This window comes from Pleurodeles waltl, chromosome 11 (assembly GCF_031143425.1).
Source record: "Pleurodeles waltl isolate 20211129_DDA chromosome 11, aPleWal1.hap1.20221129, whole genome shotgun sequence".
NCBI lineage: Eukaryota > Metazoa > Chordata > Amphibia > Caudata > Salamandridae > Pleurodeles > Pleurodeles waltl.
In genome coordinates, this window is record NC_090450.1 from 12,597,748 (window position 1) to 12,612,993 (window position 15,246).

The window sequence follows — 15,246 nt, forward strand, 5'->3', positions numbered from 1 at the left end:
ACTTATAAACTCCTAAAATATGAGGGATTGTAAGTTTGTGGAGAACGTTTTTCAAAAGACAAGTGGAAAAAACGATAAGGAAGTACAAACATGTAGGGTTGATGATTCAAAGTGGGAGACATACAAAGCTAGCGCGGCCACAGGAGAAGCAAGGAGTAAAGGATGGGGCGACCAGATTTTCACAACCAAAAACAGGGGAGGGCACAAGCATACAAGTAGGACTAAATGTTGACACGTCATTCAGTGAGATATCTATATATAGATCTGTATATATATCTATATCTAGATATATATATATGTATATATATATATATATATATATATATATATATATATATATATATATATATATATATATATATAAAGAGAATGAGATGTTTATATATATATATACATATATATATATATATACAAAGCAACAAGCGCTCGAAGTAAACTCATGTGGCCCGAGAGGGGTGGTGCAAAAAGAGATGATTAGGAGATTCAAACAGCGGGGATACCCTGATTGGGTTATTAAAAAAGCAATTGATAAAATCAAGGGAACAAAAAGAACGGATATTTTATTTGATAATACTTCCAAACAGAAGTTGGATGAAAATGATGATACTAGACTTATTATGACTTTTAGTGAAGATACAAAACAAATTAAGAATATCATTACAAAAAATTGGAAGATATTGAAAAGTGACCCTGTTATTGGGGATTCGATATTAAATAGACCTCAGATTACGTATAGAAGAGGACGGAGCCTACAGGATATGTTGAGATCTAATGATATCACTACAGTATCACAACTTAGAGAACATGGCTTACAAGGCTTTTTTCCCTGTGGGCACTCTAAAGCATGCCGTAATAGTGTTATGCGCAAACAATACGCATTATGTAAACCCGGTAAAAACAGGTTAATCAATCAATTTATAACATGCAGTACCCCGTTTGTGATTTACATACTGGAATGCCCCTGTAAAAGATGGTACGTGGGGAGCACTAAACACAATGTTAAGAAACAGGTTTTGGAACACATGTGTGCTATAACCTCAGTTGATGATCACTACCCAGTAGCAAGGCACTTTAAAGAGAAACAGAAGTCTGATTGGACACAGTTGTCCTACTTTGGCATTGAACATGTCCCTCCATCCCATAGAGGGGGTAATAGGGAACTAACATTGAGGAAAAAAGAGTCTAAATATATTTTAGATTTGGAGACCAAGACACCGAAAGGGTTAAACAGTGGGGAAGAACTCAATACCCATCTATATGATGATTGAAACACAACCTTAACAAGGTAGAATTCATTCAGTAACTACTATTAATGAATTTACAGAAAGATAATAAGTCTTTTTTAAAAAAAATGAAAAATGTATTAAAAAATGTATGGAATGTTTTTTTGAATGTCAATAGATTATAGAATAGGAGTCGATTTTTCAGTTATTCTTATATTTTTTATTTTTTCTATTTTTCTAGTATTTTATCTATCTCTATTAATCAGTATAATTCTTTATGATAATGTTTTTTAGTAGTCGATTAGATTTGTGATATGGTCACTTACTATATGTATTTATTTATTTATATATCTTTACAGATTTATTGGGTCGGATCAAATTAATGCTGATGTTTACTTGCCACCGCTCTCTCCATAGTACACGTTATTGGGTGTTGTCAGTGCAGGTTACAAGATAAGAAAATGTTCAATGAACTTCTGTTGTACTGTTGGTCTGTTGTACTAGTATTAACCATGCAAGCAGTGATATATGGGTTTTACTATCGCAGTTAATGTGGTTTAGGTTTATTTACTTGAATTATCCTTCACACTGTGGGATTTTAGTTCACCGTTTGGCCTATAGATGATAATATTTTATTATAATATATTTGCCCGGTAAACTATTTATGATATAATGATTTTACCTTCCGCCTCTGCAGGACAATTTACCCCATTACATGTCTATTTTATATGGTGACCTGCTTTTATATGGTTATTTGCATTTGTATACTTATCCATATATTTATATATACTCATTTATTTATAATTGTGACAAATGTGTGGTACAGATCTTATCAGTTATTATAATCTAGATGTAAGTCAATGTATTATAAGGTTTTGCTCTTGGGTTTTCTATCTTGTACCTTGCATCTGCTGTCAGTCTTATTTTTATGTCAATGAATGAATAGTATTTAGTATTGGTTGATTGGTGGTGAATATCACGTGACCAAGGCTGCAGTGTCAGCCGAAATGCGTTGTTCTTCGATTAAATATGGCTTTCACTTTTCCTGAATCCTGAGCGTGCTATTTTTATTTTGGTGAAAATATATATATATATATATATATATATCGCTGTAAGATGTGTCGTGATATATGATAACCCCCCCACACCCCTATTGCTGTCAGAAGCACCCTGGTGTGACTGTTGATGAGCCCGGTCCTGGCTTGGGGAAGACATTATTCGCCCCTCATTAAATCCTCCTGTACTGCTTGAATGATGATAAGAGGGCCGGATGGGACGTGAGCCTGCACAACCCTGTGATTCGTGTGCACGTTCATCCGACCCTCTGTCAAAAACCGGGACATGTCCTTGTTTTAACAAAAAGTGTCGGGACACCGGGACAATCCTCAAAAAAACGTGACTGCGCAGGCAAAACCGGGAAATCTCCTCATCCTAGTAAAGGGGAAAAAAGTAAGGAGGTGGGCTTTGATTGCGTGAAGGTGGGGAAACGACAGTAGTGCGGGCGTTTGAAGAAACGGGGGTCTTAAATGCAAACTAAACGCAAAGGAGAAGACGGAGCAAAGGGCTGGAGGCAAAGAAGTTGCGATGGAAAAACGAGGGTTGAGTGCGGCTGGAGAACCCAACACTAGGAACCTGGTGAAAAAAGGACAACATGATAGAGGAGGAGGAAGCAGTGAAGACAAATATTGGGATGAATTGAGAGTAATCAGGAGGACTTTGGGCCTGATTTGGATTTCAGCCGCCGGGTTATCCGTCAACGTTGTGCTGGAGTAAACCGTCCGCCGAAATCTAAACCAGGCCCTAGGCCAGAAGCGAAGGCGTTGAAAAGGCGAAAAGGAGGACCTGACTTTAATCCACACGGACTTTATCTGGCGGGGTTCCTTCAAGGGCTGCGCCCTGCATCCTTGAGTGTCACCAGCAGATTGGCGGGTGTCCCCATGGTTGGATCCAAAGAGGGGGTTCTGTGGCAGATTCCGGACCACCTGGGAGTGTTTGTACTCATGGCGTAGGTATCCAGGCCGCTAGACGCAAGGGTGGGCTGCACTTTGTGTGCCAGGTCCCCGTTGTTCCTTGAAGACACCGTGCAGCCCAACCTTAGTGTTTGGCCTTGAGAGAGGACGTGCTCTGGATTCAGACAGTGTAATGTGGATGAGGTTGCTACCAATGTCTTACAACCTTGAAAGTCCTTGCACCCTCCCACCTGTAGTGGGACCACCTTAAGATCATGGATGTGGGTAATACCCTCTTGTCTAGCAGGTTACTTTCTCATTCCAGGCCCTGCAAAGCATCCTTGCACTGATATGCCCATGCACAGATGACTGGAGGATACACTCAGATTCTGGGATCTCAGTCCTCTCATAGTTGGCCAAAGCCCCATGAATGTATGCTCACTCCTTCCTAGAACCTCTGTCTGGGTCGTACTACTATTTATGGTCAGTCATTTTCCGTGTGGTCGGTGGACGCAGCTCGTGCTAATAAATTGCTTTTCAACAGGAAGTGTCTCCATAGATTATGGTTAGGAAAGCCCCATCCCCAGTTCTAGCCGGATTAATAGGGCTCAGATGGAACACTGCAGAACTTTCTGAAATACTTTCAGAAACACCACGAGGAGGAAAAGTCCCACAGGACCCTGTGCTGAAGGTCATACTCTGTTGAGCGGCTCCTGCATTTGCAATTTTCACGTTAGCAAGCTCCAGCGTGCTGGAAATAAGGACCGGGGACTTGAGCGCTCTCTGCTGACCTCTGCCTCAATAGATGTGAATGCGATGCTCTATTGCGGCAGCTCTCACACTGAGGCCCCGTCTAGGAAGTTGCTGTGTTTCTAAGCTCATCACGTGCACAGTTGGGGGTCAAGTTGAAACGGACCTGCACTGGCGGCCGGCAACTGGGGATCCCTGCAATTGCATCCCACAATCTTCTCAAATCGATATTTTGATTTATTTAATCGGTAGTGTCTCACCCATCTAAGCCATCCTCCCCTCCTTTCCGTCAGCCAGCTCTATGAATATTTTTTCACCGAAACTCCTACGACAAATGCATAAAGAACGGATAATTTGCTATTTTAACTCATGACCCGAAAAAATCGGGAAAGTTTGTTTTTGTGTGGCCCTTGCGCATGCGTGAGTCTTTGGCACGCCCACCTGAGTCTGGGGGGCGGGGCCTGGTCGGCGCTAGGACAGCGCAACCCCAGACAAGGGCTGTCATACTTTTTGCTACTTCAATCCGGGGGGGTAACGGAGGCCCCTACAACCCCCTCCGCAGAGCAGGGGAGCCCCGCCGTTCAGCTCATTATGCGGAGGCCCCATCATTGTGCGTCACACTGGTTCAGTTGAACCCCTTCGAGGCGGATGCGCACTGTAAGAGCAGCTCTGCAGCACTTTTAATTAACTTTTTAGGTTCAAGTCTGCCAGACACTGCTGTATGCACAAAGGACTTGTAGCTCGCTTGTGTCTTACTGCTTGTCTGCCCCGGCATCCCTCTTCTTTGCAGCCCGCTTCATTGGCCAGTGCAGCGCAAACATCACTTCCGATGCATGTCGTGGAGCAGGGACCAAGCACAGATTGATTCAGCTTAATCAGTGCTCGTTTTGTGCTCCTGACATGATTGAAGTACTATCAGTGCTTTAAATGGGCCGGTACTGTCCGGTACTGAGTACCAGCACTTTTTATTTGGAGTGGGAGAGTACCTGCACTTCTCAAGAAAAACGTAATACATTTAATTGGTGAGTACCGGCACTTCTCAGAAACAAGCAGGTACTCTGGTGCAGAGTACCTGCACTTTTAGTTTTCCATTTCAAGCACTGGGTACTATTTCTTGAATCCTCCCACTCTTGCCTTCTGCTGCTCCGTTCATAGCGCTTGCATGGGTAATAGCACTCCCCCACTCCGCATTCTTGATTCTACCACGCCCAATCACTCTCCTTCCACTCCCTCCTGTGCTTGTTTGCCCGTACCTCTCCCACCATAAATGGATGTTTCTTGCTCCTCCCCCCCCACTGCCCATCATGTTTCCAAAAAGCCTCCCATCTTTATTACTGATCTCCCACCTCGCTAGAAATACAGCATTAGCAAATTTCTTATATTTTTATGGGCAGCTTTATATAGTGCCATTCCGATCGAAACGTATTGGCCCACTTTACGTGATCACCAGTGACTTGAACACGCTCCCTTCCACCCGCTGCTTGTGACAGGGACGCAGCTTAGTAAAACCCAGGGCGTCTGAACTTCACCAGTGGTGCAACAAAATGTGAGGGGCCTCCATTACGAGATATGCTGAAAAGGCCCCCACATTCACATCAGTAGGGGCTGAGGGGGCCCACTCCAGTATCGGAAAGTCTGGCCCTCGCCACATCGTGGGGTTGTATCGGCCTCTGGTACACCCCTGTTCTCACCAATCATGCTGGCGAAAATACATCATAAGAGAAGCAGGGCATGAGGGGGGTATAAGAGGCAGTGTGTTAGGAGTACATAAAACACTATGGGCCTGATTAGGCCTTCAGCAGAGCAGAGGGGATTACTCCGTACCAAATGTGACAGATATCCCGCCCGCGGTATTACGAGTTCCATAGGATTTAATGGACTCGTAATTTGGCGGGCGGGATTTCCATCACATTTGGGACGGAGTAATCCCCTCCATCGAAGTGGTAGTCAAGCCCTATATTCTTAAAAATATCCAACTCTTTTAAGAACTTGAAAACAGAGATCAGAGTGTGTGTGTTTTTTATCTGTGTGTATGTGAAAATCCAAGGTCAAATCCAACTGAAACCTCACATAGCCAACTGAAAGGACTTGCACCCAACTATTTACTAAAGAATAACATTTTTAGGGGGGGTTGTAAAACCCCAAACACCTCCCTTGAAGCTACGCACCTGGCTTGTGGTAAGTTTATTGCAGACTCAGGTTTTATTTTGGCATGGTTGCTTTAATTCCCCCCTAACCTTCTCATCATGGTTTTCAATCAAGTTGATTTCAATCCCCCACCCTCCCGTAGTTTTCAGTTCTTGCCCTTTCTCTTCCATAGTTTTCAGATCTCCTCCCCCCACATTTTCGTCATTTTTAATTCTCTCTCACCCTACCGTCGGTGCACGCAGACCTCCGACCTCACCCAACCACCTTGCCAGAAAAAAAAAATGGGCAAAGATTTGGCAATGCATTTATTCATGTATTTATTTACTGCAGCTTTATATTGCCCCATTTTAATATGACTGTATTGCAGCGGAGGAGTGTTGCCCCCCTTGCTAAGAGCCAGGAGATGAAAAATAAAACAATAGTTTACTATTGATTTATCTTTCATCTGCTGGCTCAGCCAGCAGTGCAGGGAGGGTCGGAGCTGGGCACGGAAGGGGGGAGAGGGGAGGTGGAGTAGAGCTCAACTAAGTACGCATGTGTGTTTGGCCGACCGTCTTAGGCCGGCCAAACACACATGCGCACTTTGGTTTTCTCTAACTCAGCTGTGTTGCACAGCAAGACTGGAGAAACTGCACAGACCCCAGGGATGTGTCTGAGTGGCAGTCCAAGCCGCTCAGACCAGTCCTGGAACTTATTTCATGCTAAGTTTAGCATGACAGCAGCACCAAGATTGCTTCAGAGCCTGTGCTGGTGTCCCAGAGAATGCTGGGACGCCATCAGGAGCAGAGGAGCGAGGCAGCACAAGGTGGCGGCGGGAACAGTGAAATGTTTTTTTTATTGCTTCCCCCATACCCGTTGTTCCCCCTGCCCCCGACATTTGCGGTGGCAGCGGGCTCTGCAGTATTGGGCTACTTTACATGAGCACGTTACGCTGCACATGGTCCCTCTCACCCGATGCTTGTCGTGAGTTTATAGCAGAATCAGGTTTTGTTTTGTTGTGGTTGCTTTTAGACCTCCAAACCCTCCATGGTTAGCTGCAGACCTCCTATTTCCTACCTCGCCAGAAAAAAAAAAAAAAAACATTGGCAAGCCTTTCTTTGGCAATGCTTTTACAAAGGTACTGGACCACATGACATGAGCGCAGACACATTAGCTCTTCTACCTAAAAGCGATATGAAGTGGCCAGCACTAGCCGCTTCATAGTGCTTTTTGAAGCATCCCCTTATCCACCACCAGCCAACCCCTTCCCCTTGCTAGCCAACCCTGCCAGATTGCGCTCACCAGTTTTCACTGTTGCTTCCCCTGATATTAATACAAACATCACATATGGCAAGCACTAAACCCTGGAGCCTCCATACCCTGCAGAACACCCCGACAACTTCTAAATCGCCTCATCTGCGAACGTAGCCCCCTTTCCTTGCTATTAGGTTTGCTAATGGGGGGTCACTTTTATTTTGATGGATGCACCTGTTTTCTGAGGCTGTTAACCACAGCTGCCACGTTTCTCAGGTTTCCTTTGAATTCTGGGACTTGTAGTCTTTTTTTTTATAATGGAATAAGCAGGACTACAAGTCCCAGAATTGAAATAAAAACCCTGGACTGGAGCAACACCCCGGACCTGGGAAACTTGGAGGGCTGCAGTTCGACCCTGGCCAGCGACTCACTCCAAACAGATTCCCCAGTAAAAATAATGAGCAAGGAAACGGGGTCCTTGGCTGGAGAAGGAATGTCTGACACGAGGGCATCCAGACAAAGGAACAATGTTCTTCTTGTGCCACTGGCTCACCCACAAGGGGTGCGTTGCATCACACACAATGTAAGGTTGATTTCATTACTGAAAGTGGGTTTCTACTACGTTGTTCCACCCCATCAAGTTAAAAGTATACGGTTTAACATAATCGCTGTTATTTTAGAGATTAAAACGACAGGGAGAATATAATGCTATCTGTAAGGCAGACAAATTACTTTTTATTAGTGGACACAAAGCGCTCCAGCAGCAAAATACATTATATTTGCAGCACAGAACATCTACGCATCATTGCAGAAGATATTACCCCACCCATTTGGTAGCAGTAAACCTGATGTCAGGATGGAAAAGAAGATAGGATACTGCCAAAATGTTTCTGTGCATAAAGGATGAATGTTCTCTGCAGGGAACAATCTTTTTAATGTCTAGGAAAAAAAGTGTTTAGTGCAAGTACACTGATGTGCTACATTACGGATATGGAAATGTACAGCCAAGAGCAACAGTTGCATCTTCCAAGGAGTACACCCGGAAGTGTTTGTGAATTCCAAAACTCTGTTATTCACAGTCAAAATAAGAGTAACCTTTTGGGCTTCAAGACGGACTTTTGAAGAGTTTTGGAGTTGCCAAGCGAGTCAACCAACTTTTTTTTATCAGATGTCCACAACAGAGCCAGTGTTGTTCCCCTCACCTGAAATGCAAACTAATGTGGCAACTTTGTATTTTGCAACACACATCCATTAATTTATTCAGCTAAAAGGTAATAATTTTTAGGTCCACGTCTACCAGATATCACAACTGTCTGGTTTGCAATGACATCTTAGGGACATTCGGAAGCTTCCCTGGGAATGCATTCTCCCATTGCTTACCATGGCTTCGTCTTTTGTAACTCGCATGTAATGCTTTCTATTTGCTGGCTTCATGTGTTTTAGGCTGCCAGGCTTGTGTTTGTCTCTAACATGGAGCACATCCACTTGTAGGTGGGACGGGCAGATGCATGGATGAGGAGGCTGGGTTTGTTTTTTAATGTTGATGTTTATTCAGTTTGACAGTGATAAGGAAAATAATGATGAGGATAATTACCCATAGTAAGGCACATCAAAAGGATAACAACCGGCTTCTCTTGTTTGGTCTGTCTTCTGTAGTGGTTGACCGGCTTCTCTTGTTTTGTCTGTAGCGGTTGACCGTCTTCTCTTGTTTTGTCTGACTTCTGTAGCGGTTGACCAGCTTCTCTTTTTTGGTCTGTCTTCTGTAGGAGTGGATAGCCTTCTCTTGTTTTGTCTGTCTTCCATAGTGGTTGACCGTCTTCTCTTGTTTTGTTTGACGTCTGTAGCAGTTGACCGGCTTCTCTTGTTTTGTCTGTCTTCTGTAGTGGGTGACCGGCTTCTCTTGTTTGGTCTGTCTTCTGTAGGGGTTGACCGGCTTCTCTTGTTTTGTCTGTCTTCTGTAGGGGTTTGACCGGCTTCTCTTGTTTTGTCTGACTTCTGTAGGGGTTGACCGGCTTCTCCTGTTTGGTCTGTCTTCTGTAGGAATAGACAGGCTTCTCTTGTTTTGTCTGTCTTCTGTAGCGGTTGACCGTCTTCTCTTGTTTTGTCTGACTTCTGTAGCAGTTGACCGGCTTCTCTTGTTTTGTCTGCCTTCTGTAGGGGTTGACCGGCTTCTCCTGTTTGGTCTGTCTTCTGTAGGAATAGACAGCCTTCTCTTGTTTTGTCTGTCTTCTGTAGCGGTTGACCGTCTTCTCTTGTTTTGTCTGACGTCTGTAGTGGTTGACCGGCTTCTCTTGTTTTGTCTGTCTTCTGTAGCAGGTGACCGGCTTCTCTTGTTTTGTCTGTCTTCTGAAGCAGTTGACTGGTTTCTCTTGTTTTGTCTGTCTTCTGTAGCGGTTGACCGGCTTCTCTTGTTTTGTCTGTCTTCTGTAGGGGTTGACCGGCTTCTCTTGTTTTGTCTGTCTTCTGTAGGGGTTGACCGGCTTCTCTTGTTTGGTCTGTCTTCTGTAGTGGTTGACAGGCTTCTCTTGTTTTGTCTGTCTTCTGTAGGGGTTGACTGGCTTCTCTCGTTTTGTCTGACTCCTGTAGGGGTTGACTGGCTTCTCTTGTTTGGTCTGTCTTCCATAGGGGTTCTTCTGCTGGATGAGGTTGACCCAGAGTCTCGGAAAAAGAAGAAAATAGCAGTAAGTATGTGATAGGGCCAGGAATACATGTGTATTATCACCGCACCCTGTTGTGCTCTGGAGTCAAAGGGGATGGGAAGGGATATCTCCACTGGGTGTGGTTCACATGTCCCTGCTCTGTTCTCGTCCCTTAAATGAAAAATAAACTACAGGCATGATCTGACCAAGTTGCCCCATCTCCTGGTCAGCGTACAGGAACCAAGTTGGGTCTGTTATGTTGTAGCCACCATATCAATGAGGGAAGAGACCTTACAAACGTATCATTTCACTGCTAAGAAATGAGAGGTTAGATTGAGTCTTTCTGGTGATACAGACTCTTTTTATGTAAAAAGAGATGACCCAAAAAATCACAATGGCAGCAAACAAAAAGATACACTCCTCATGCTTTCCAAAGGTGCATGTGTACGCTAAGTGTAAAGCAGTGTACCTAAAGAAATTACCCTTTCTGTGACACTCTGTCCCCTCTACCCAACAAAACCCTTCTCCCACTCCCTCCTTTCGGGACTCACCCGCTACGCTACAACTCTCCTAAGGTGCAGCAGCTCAACAGCATCCTCCGGGTCCGACTACCACTCCTCGCTCCTCTGCACCTAACTCCCGAACTACGTCATGCTCATGGGCTCCTAACTTCTCGAACTGTTCCTCGTTTGGCTTCTGCCATCTTCCTTCCTCCAGCGTCTCTGTCCTCCTGGCTTCCTTTTTCTACCTGACGGCGGTCAAGCTTTCTCCTCCTTCCTGCTTCGATTGGCCCTCCTCACCGGTGGTCCCGCCTAGCTTTTTAAAGAGATAGGGTCCAGTTTCTGATAGGTAGCTCATTTTCCCTTTTTTGACTTAACCGTTTCTTTGTTTCTTTTATAGGTGTTGCAGCATTCTGCCTGACTGCAGGAGCACACCTAGGGTTAATACAGGGGTTCAGGGCTTGTCGCCTCACACCCATTTACTGTATTCTACTGCACTGAACTCTTTGGCACTCTACACCATTCTATGCCACTCCGCTATGACACTTTATTGTACTCTATGCTATGCCACTTCACTCTACGGCACTGCACTCTACACCACACCATTCTATACCACCCCACAACACTCTACTACAATCTTCGCCCCTCTACTCTACAACAGTCTGCTCCACTCTATGCAACTCCCTCTTTGCCAGTCCATGCCATTTTACTCCACTCTACTCCACTATGCCACTCCACTCTGTTCCACGCTGTTCCACTCTAGAACACTCTACTCCACTTAAAGACACCTAGCTCTGACACTCTATTCTACTCTACAACTCTCTATTCCCTTCACCTTGTAACACTCTACACTGTATGCCACTCTTCTCTACAACACTCTTCTTCACTCAACGCACTTCCACTCTATGACACTCTACTCCTTTCAAGACACTCCATGACAGTCCACAGCAATCTATTCTACTCCAGTGTACTATACAACACTGTACTCCACTCCACTCTATGACACTCTACTCGACTCTAGTGTACAACGCTCTACTCCACTCTGTGATCCGCAATTCTATGCTCTTCCACTCTACTCCCTCCATGACACTGCACTCTACGACATTCCATTGCACTCTACGCTACTCCAGAACTCTCCATGCTACTCTACTTCTCTCAACTCCACTCCAATCTATGCCACTCTGTGACAGTCTACGCCACTCCATAAAACTCTATGCCACCCTACTCCGCTCTGCTCCCCTCCACTCTATGCCTTTCCACTCTACTCCACTCCATGCCACTCTATGACACTCCATGCCACTGTTTGACACTTTATTCTAGGACACGGCATAACACTCTATCCTGCTCCACTCTACTCTACGCCACTCCAAGACACTCTACGCCACTCCAAGACACTCTAAACCACTCAAAGGCACTCTATGCCACACCAAGACACTCTACGTCACACCAAGACACTTTAAGAGAATCCAAGAAATTCAAAGTTACACAAAGACACTTTATGCCACTCCACTGTATGATGCACTACTCTACTCTCCTCTATGCCACTTACTTTTAGCCATGCTGAACAATGGCCACACTGACATACAACATGGCTAAAACACATTGGCAAAGCTAATAGCTCTAGCATAGGCGAAATCTATTGACTTTGCCAATGCTTGTTATTTTTTTGACACAGTCCAAAGGTGAGGCCTGAAGCACCAAGAGACGCATGCTCAGGGAAGAGGGGGTGTCTTAGCAACGTGTAAACAGCACAGACGTGGCTGCTGCACTGTCTATTTACAGAGCATTTTCATTTAAAAAAGTCCCCAATTTGTGTTTGTATAAAACACAATAAAACATGAAGCTTTATACCAAAGCTGCTTGAATGGCCGTGCCCTCATTACTGACATGGCCTGCCCACACGTCATCACTCTTATGACTGTACCACAGGGGGATCCTAGCATTTCAGCATGGCACAGTATGTGCATTGTGTCGGGGTAGAGGGCATATGAAAATATGTGGGCATCAGGAGACTACCCGCCACACCGGTGCCTGTAAAAGGTCAGTTGTGTTACGTAAAGTCAGTCTCTGGAGGTCAGTAGGGCTTGGGTAGAGTCAGTCTCTGGATGTCAGTAGGGATGGGGATGAGTCAGTCTCTGGAGGTCAGTAGGGCTGGGGTTGAGTCAGTATCTGGAGGTCAGTAGGGTTGGGGATAGAGTCAGTTTCTGGTAGGTCAGTAGGGCTGGGGTGAGTCACTCTCTGAAAGATCAGTAGGGCTGAGGTAGAGTCACTCTCTGTAACGTTGGTAGGGCTGAGGTAGAGTCAGTCTCATGACATAGGATACAGAGGCCAGTGCCTGCGAAGTCAGGTGGGATATTTTTTCAAGAAGGTAAGTGAAGGCTGTCTGGCTGGCTCAGGTGTCGGGGTGGTGGGTCCAGGGGTACAACTGACACCCATGGCCTATCCTCTGTTAACCCTGGGTCAGCCTTGTTGCCCCTGGAGCTGCTCTTCCCACCCCTGGCCTATTCCTGAAGACAGTAACTGGGACAGAAGTAACCAGAGTTACCCATTTACTCTTTCCCCTCTTTGTATTGCCCTGGCACCTCATTGGTCTGTTGAGAGGCAAGGGGCGGGAAGAAAAGGGGACAGCACTGTGATGTCACTGACGAGCAGGGTCTGGAGGGTCTGTGACTTCACTTCCTCTGTGCTCATCTTTGGGACAAACAGTGGACTGGGAGCTGAGTCAAGAAATGTTTTTCTGCCAACATTCAAGGCCGACCTTCTGCAGAGAGGTGTGTGGCAAGGTGGGAGGACCCCCTAAGAGCTCTTTTTGAGAAGGTGGGTTCACCTGTGCCAACCAATGGACAACTCTAAAACTATTTTTGGGTAATAGGTTACAAGTCATGAAGTAGTAAACTACTTCATGGTCTATCACAGTATCAAGGAGTAGTTTTTCTCTGCAGCATCAAACCAAGTATGTGCTTAGAAGGAAACTGTGTTTTGCATCTTGGTTGTGTGTCAGAATATCATGAACAGAATTAGATCTGATAGTTAGGCCTGGTTGAAACTTGCGGGGTTATATAAAAACTCCGTAGGATTCTGTGGAGTTTCCACGAGTGGATGGAATTCGGGCATGTTGTGCTGCTTGTGCTGATTTTCAGTGCCGGGAGTTTGTTCTGTGCTGTAAAATCAGTGTGAACGACACCATGCGGTGCGATGGAAGGCGCTGCCTCTTTCTGCCACTCGAGTAGATTTTCCACTCAAGTTGCAGCTTTCTTAGTGTGAAAGGTTACGACCTGCTGTGACCTCCTGGATCGAAAAATCTAGGCATTCTAGCACCCAAAAAATCTCACTCACCAACTTTATGTTGGTGAACGGCACGTGAGAAAAAACTCCACTATGCAGCAATTGGCAGAGATTTGTTGGAACTCTGCGCTGCAAGCAGATCACCCCTAATACAAATATAGGCGTCATTCCAACCGCGGCGGGCACCGCCGAATGACCGCACCGCGGTCAAAAGACCACGGCGGCCATTCTGGCTTTCCCGCTGGGCCGGCGGGCGACCGCCAAAAGGCCGCCCGCCGGCCCAGCGGGAAAGACCCAGCAACGATGAAGCCGGCTCCGAATGGAGCCGGCGGAGTTGCTGGGGTGCGACGGGTGCAGTGGCACCCGTCGCGATTTTCAGTGTCTGCAAAGCAGACACTGAAAATCATTATGGGGCCCTGTTAGGGGGCCCCTGCACTGCCCTTGCCAGTGGCATGGGCAGTGCAGAGGCCCCCAGGGGCCCCACAACACCCGTTCCCGCCATCCTGTTCCTGGCGAAGGGGGTCGGAATCCCCATGGCGGCGATGCAAGCAGCGCCGCCATGGAGGATTCCCTGGGCCAGGGGAAAACCGTCGGGAAACCGTCGGTTCCCCTTTTCTGACCGCGGCTTTACCGCCGCGGTCAGAATGGCCCAGGAAGCACCGCCAGCCTGTTGGCGGTGCTTCTGCGGTCCCCGGCCACCCCCATAGTGCTCTAAAAATCATTTACAAAAATATTGTCGCACGGAGTGTAGATCTATTATTGGCTTCAAGGGGATGATTCACTGAGTGTAGATCTATTATTGGCTTCAAGGGGATGATTCATTGAGTGTAGATCTATTATTGGCTTCAAGGGGATGATTCACTGAGTGTAGATCTATTATTGGCCTCAAGAGGGTGATCCACTGAGTGTAGATCTATTATTGGCTTCAAGGGATGATTCACTGAGTGTAGATCTATTATTGGCCTCAAGGGGGTGATCCACTGAGTGTAGATCTATTATTGGCTTCAATGGGATGATTCATTGAGTGTAGATCTATTATTGGCTTCAAGGGGATGATTCGCTGAGTGTAGATCTATTATTGGCCTCAAGAGGGTGATCCACTGAGTGTAGATCTATTATTGGCTTCAAGTGGATGATTCACTGAGTGTAGATCTATTATTGGCTTCAAGGGGCTGATATGAGGAATCCACAGGTAGCTAGTGTATCCACCAGAAAAGGCGTTACCGAAGGTAAGTAACTCGTTCTTCTGATAGATACAACTACCTGTGGATTCCTCACTCATTGAATAGAGTCCCAAAGCAGTACCGCACTCGGTGGAGGGTGCCTGAATGGTCAAACCAAGAAATCCTGCAGCACCGACCGTGCAAAATGGCCATCCCTCCTAACCTCCGAATCCAAGCAGTAATGCTTTGCAAAAGTGTAGAGGGATGACCAAGTTGCGGCCCTGCAGATGTCAACCACAGGAACACCCCTAGCCAAGGCCGAAGAGGTCGACTTAGCTCTGGTGGAATGAGCTCTT

The 15,246-nt window shown here is 45.9% G+C and overlaps 1 protein-coding gene across 1 annotated transcript in view; it reads right to left on the reverse strand.

The window, feature by feature from the left end:
* Positions 1-8,912: 8,912 nt before the first annotated feature.
* LOC138265045 (serine/arginine repetitive matrix protein 5-like) overlaps positions 8,913-15,246 on the reverse strand; it is a 129,706-nt gene continuing 123,372 nt past the window's right edge. Inside the window, exon 2 of the mRNA XM_069212592.1 lies at positions 8,913-9,961. Within this exon, the coding sequence (XP_069068693.1) occupies positions 8,913-9,926 (1,014 nt within the window). The 5' untranslated portion in view covers positions 9,927-9,961. The remainder of the gene's footprint in view (positions 9,962-15,246) is intronic.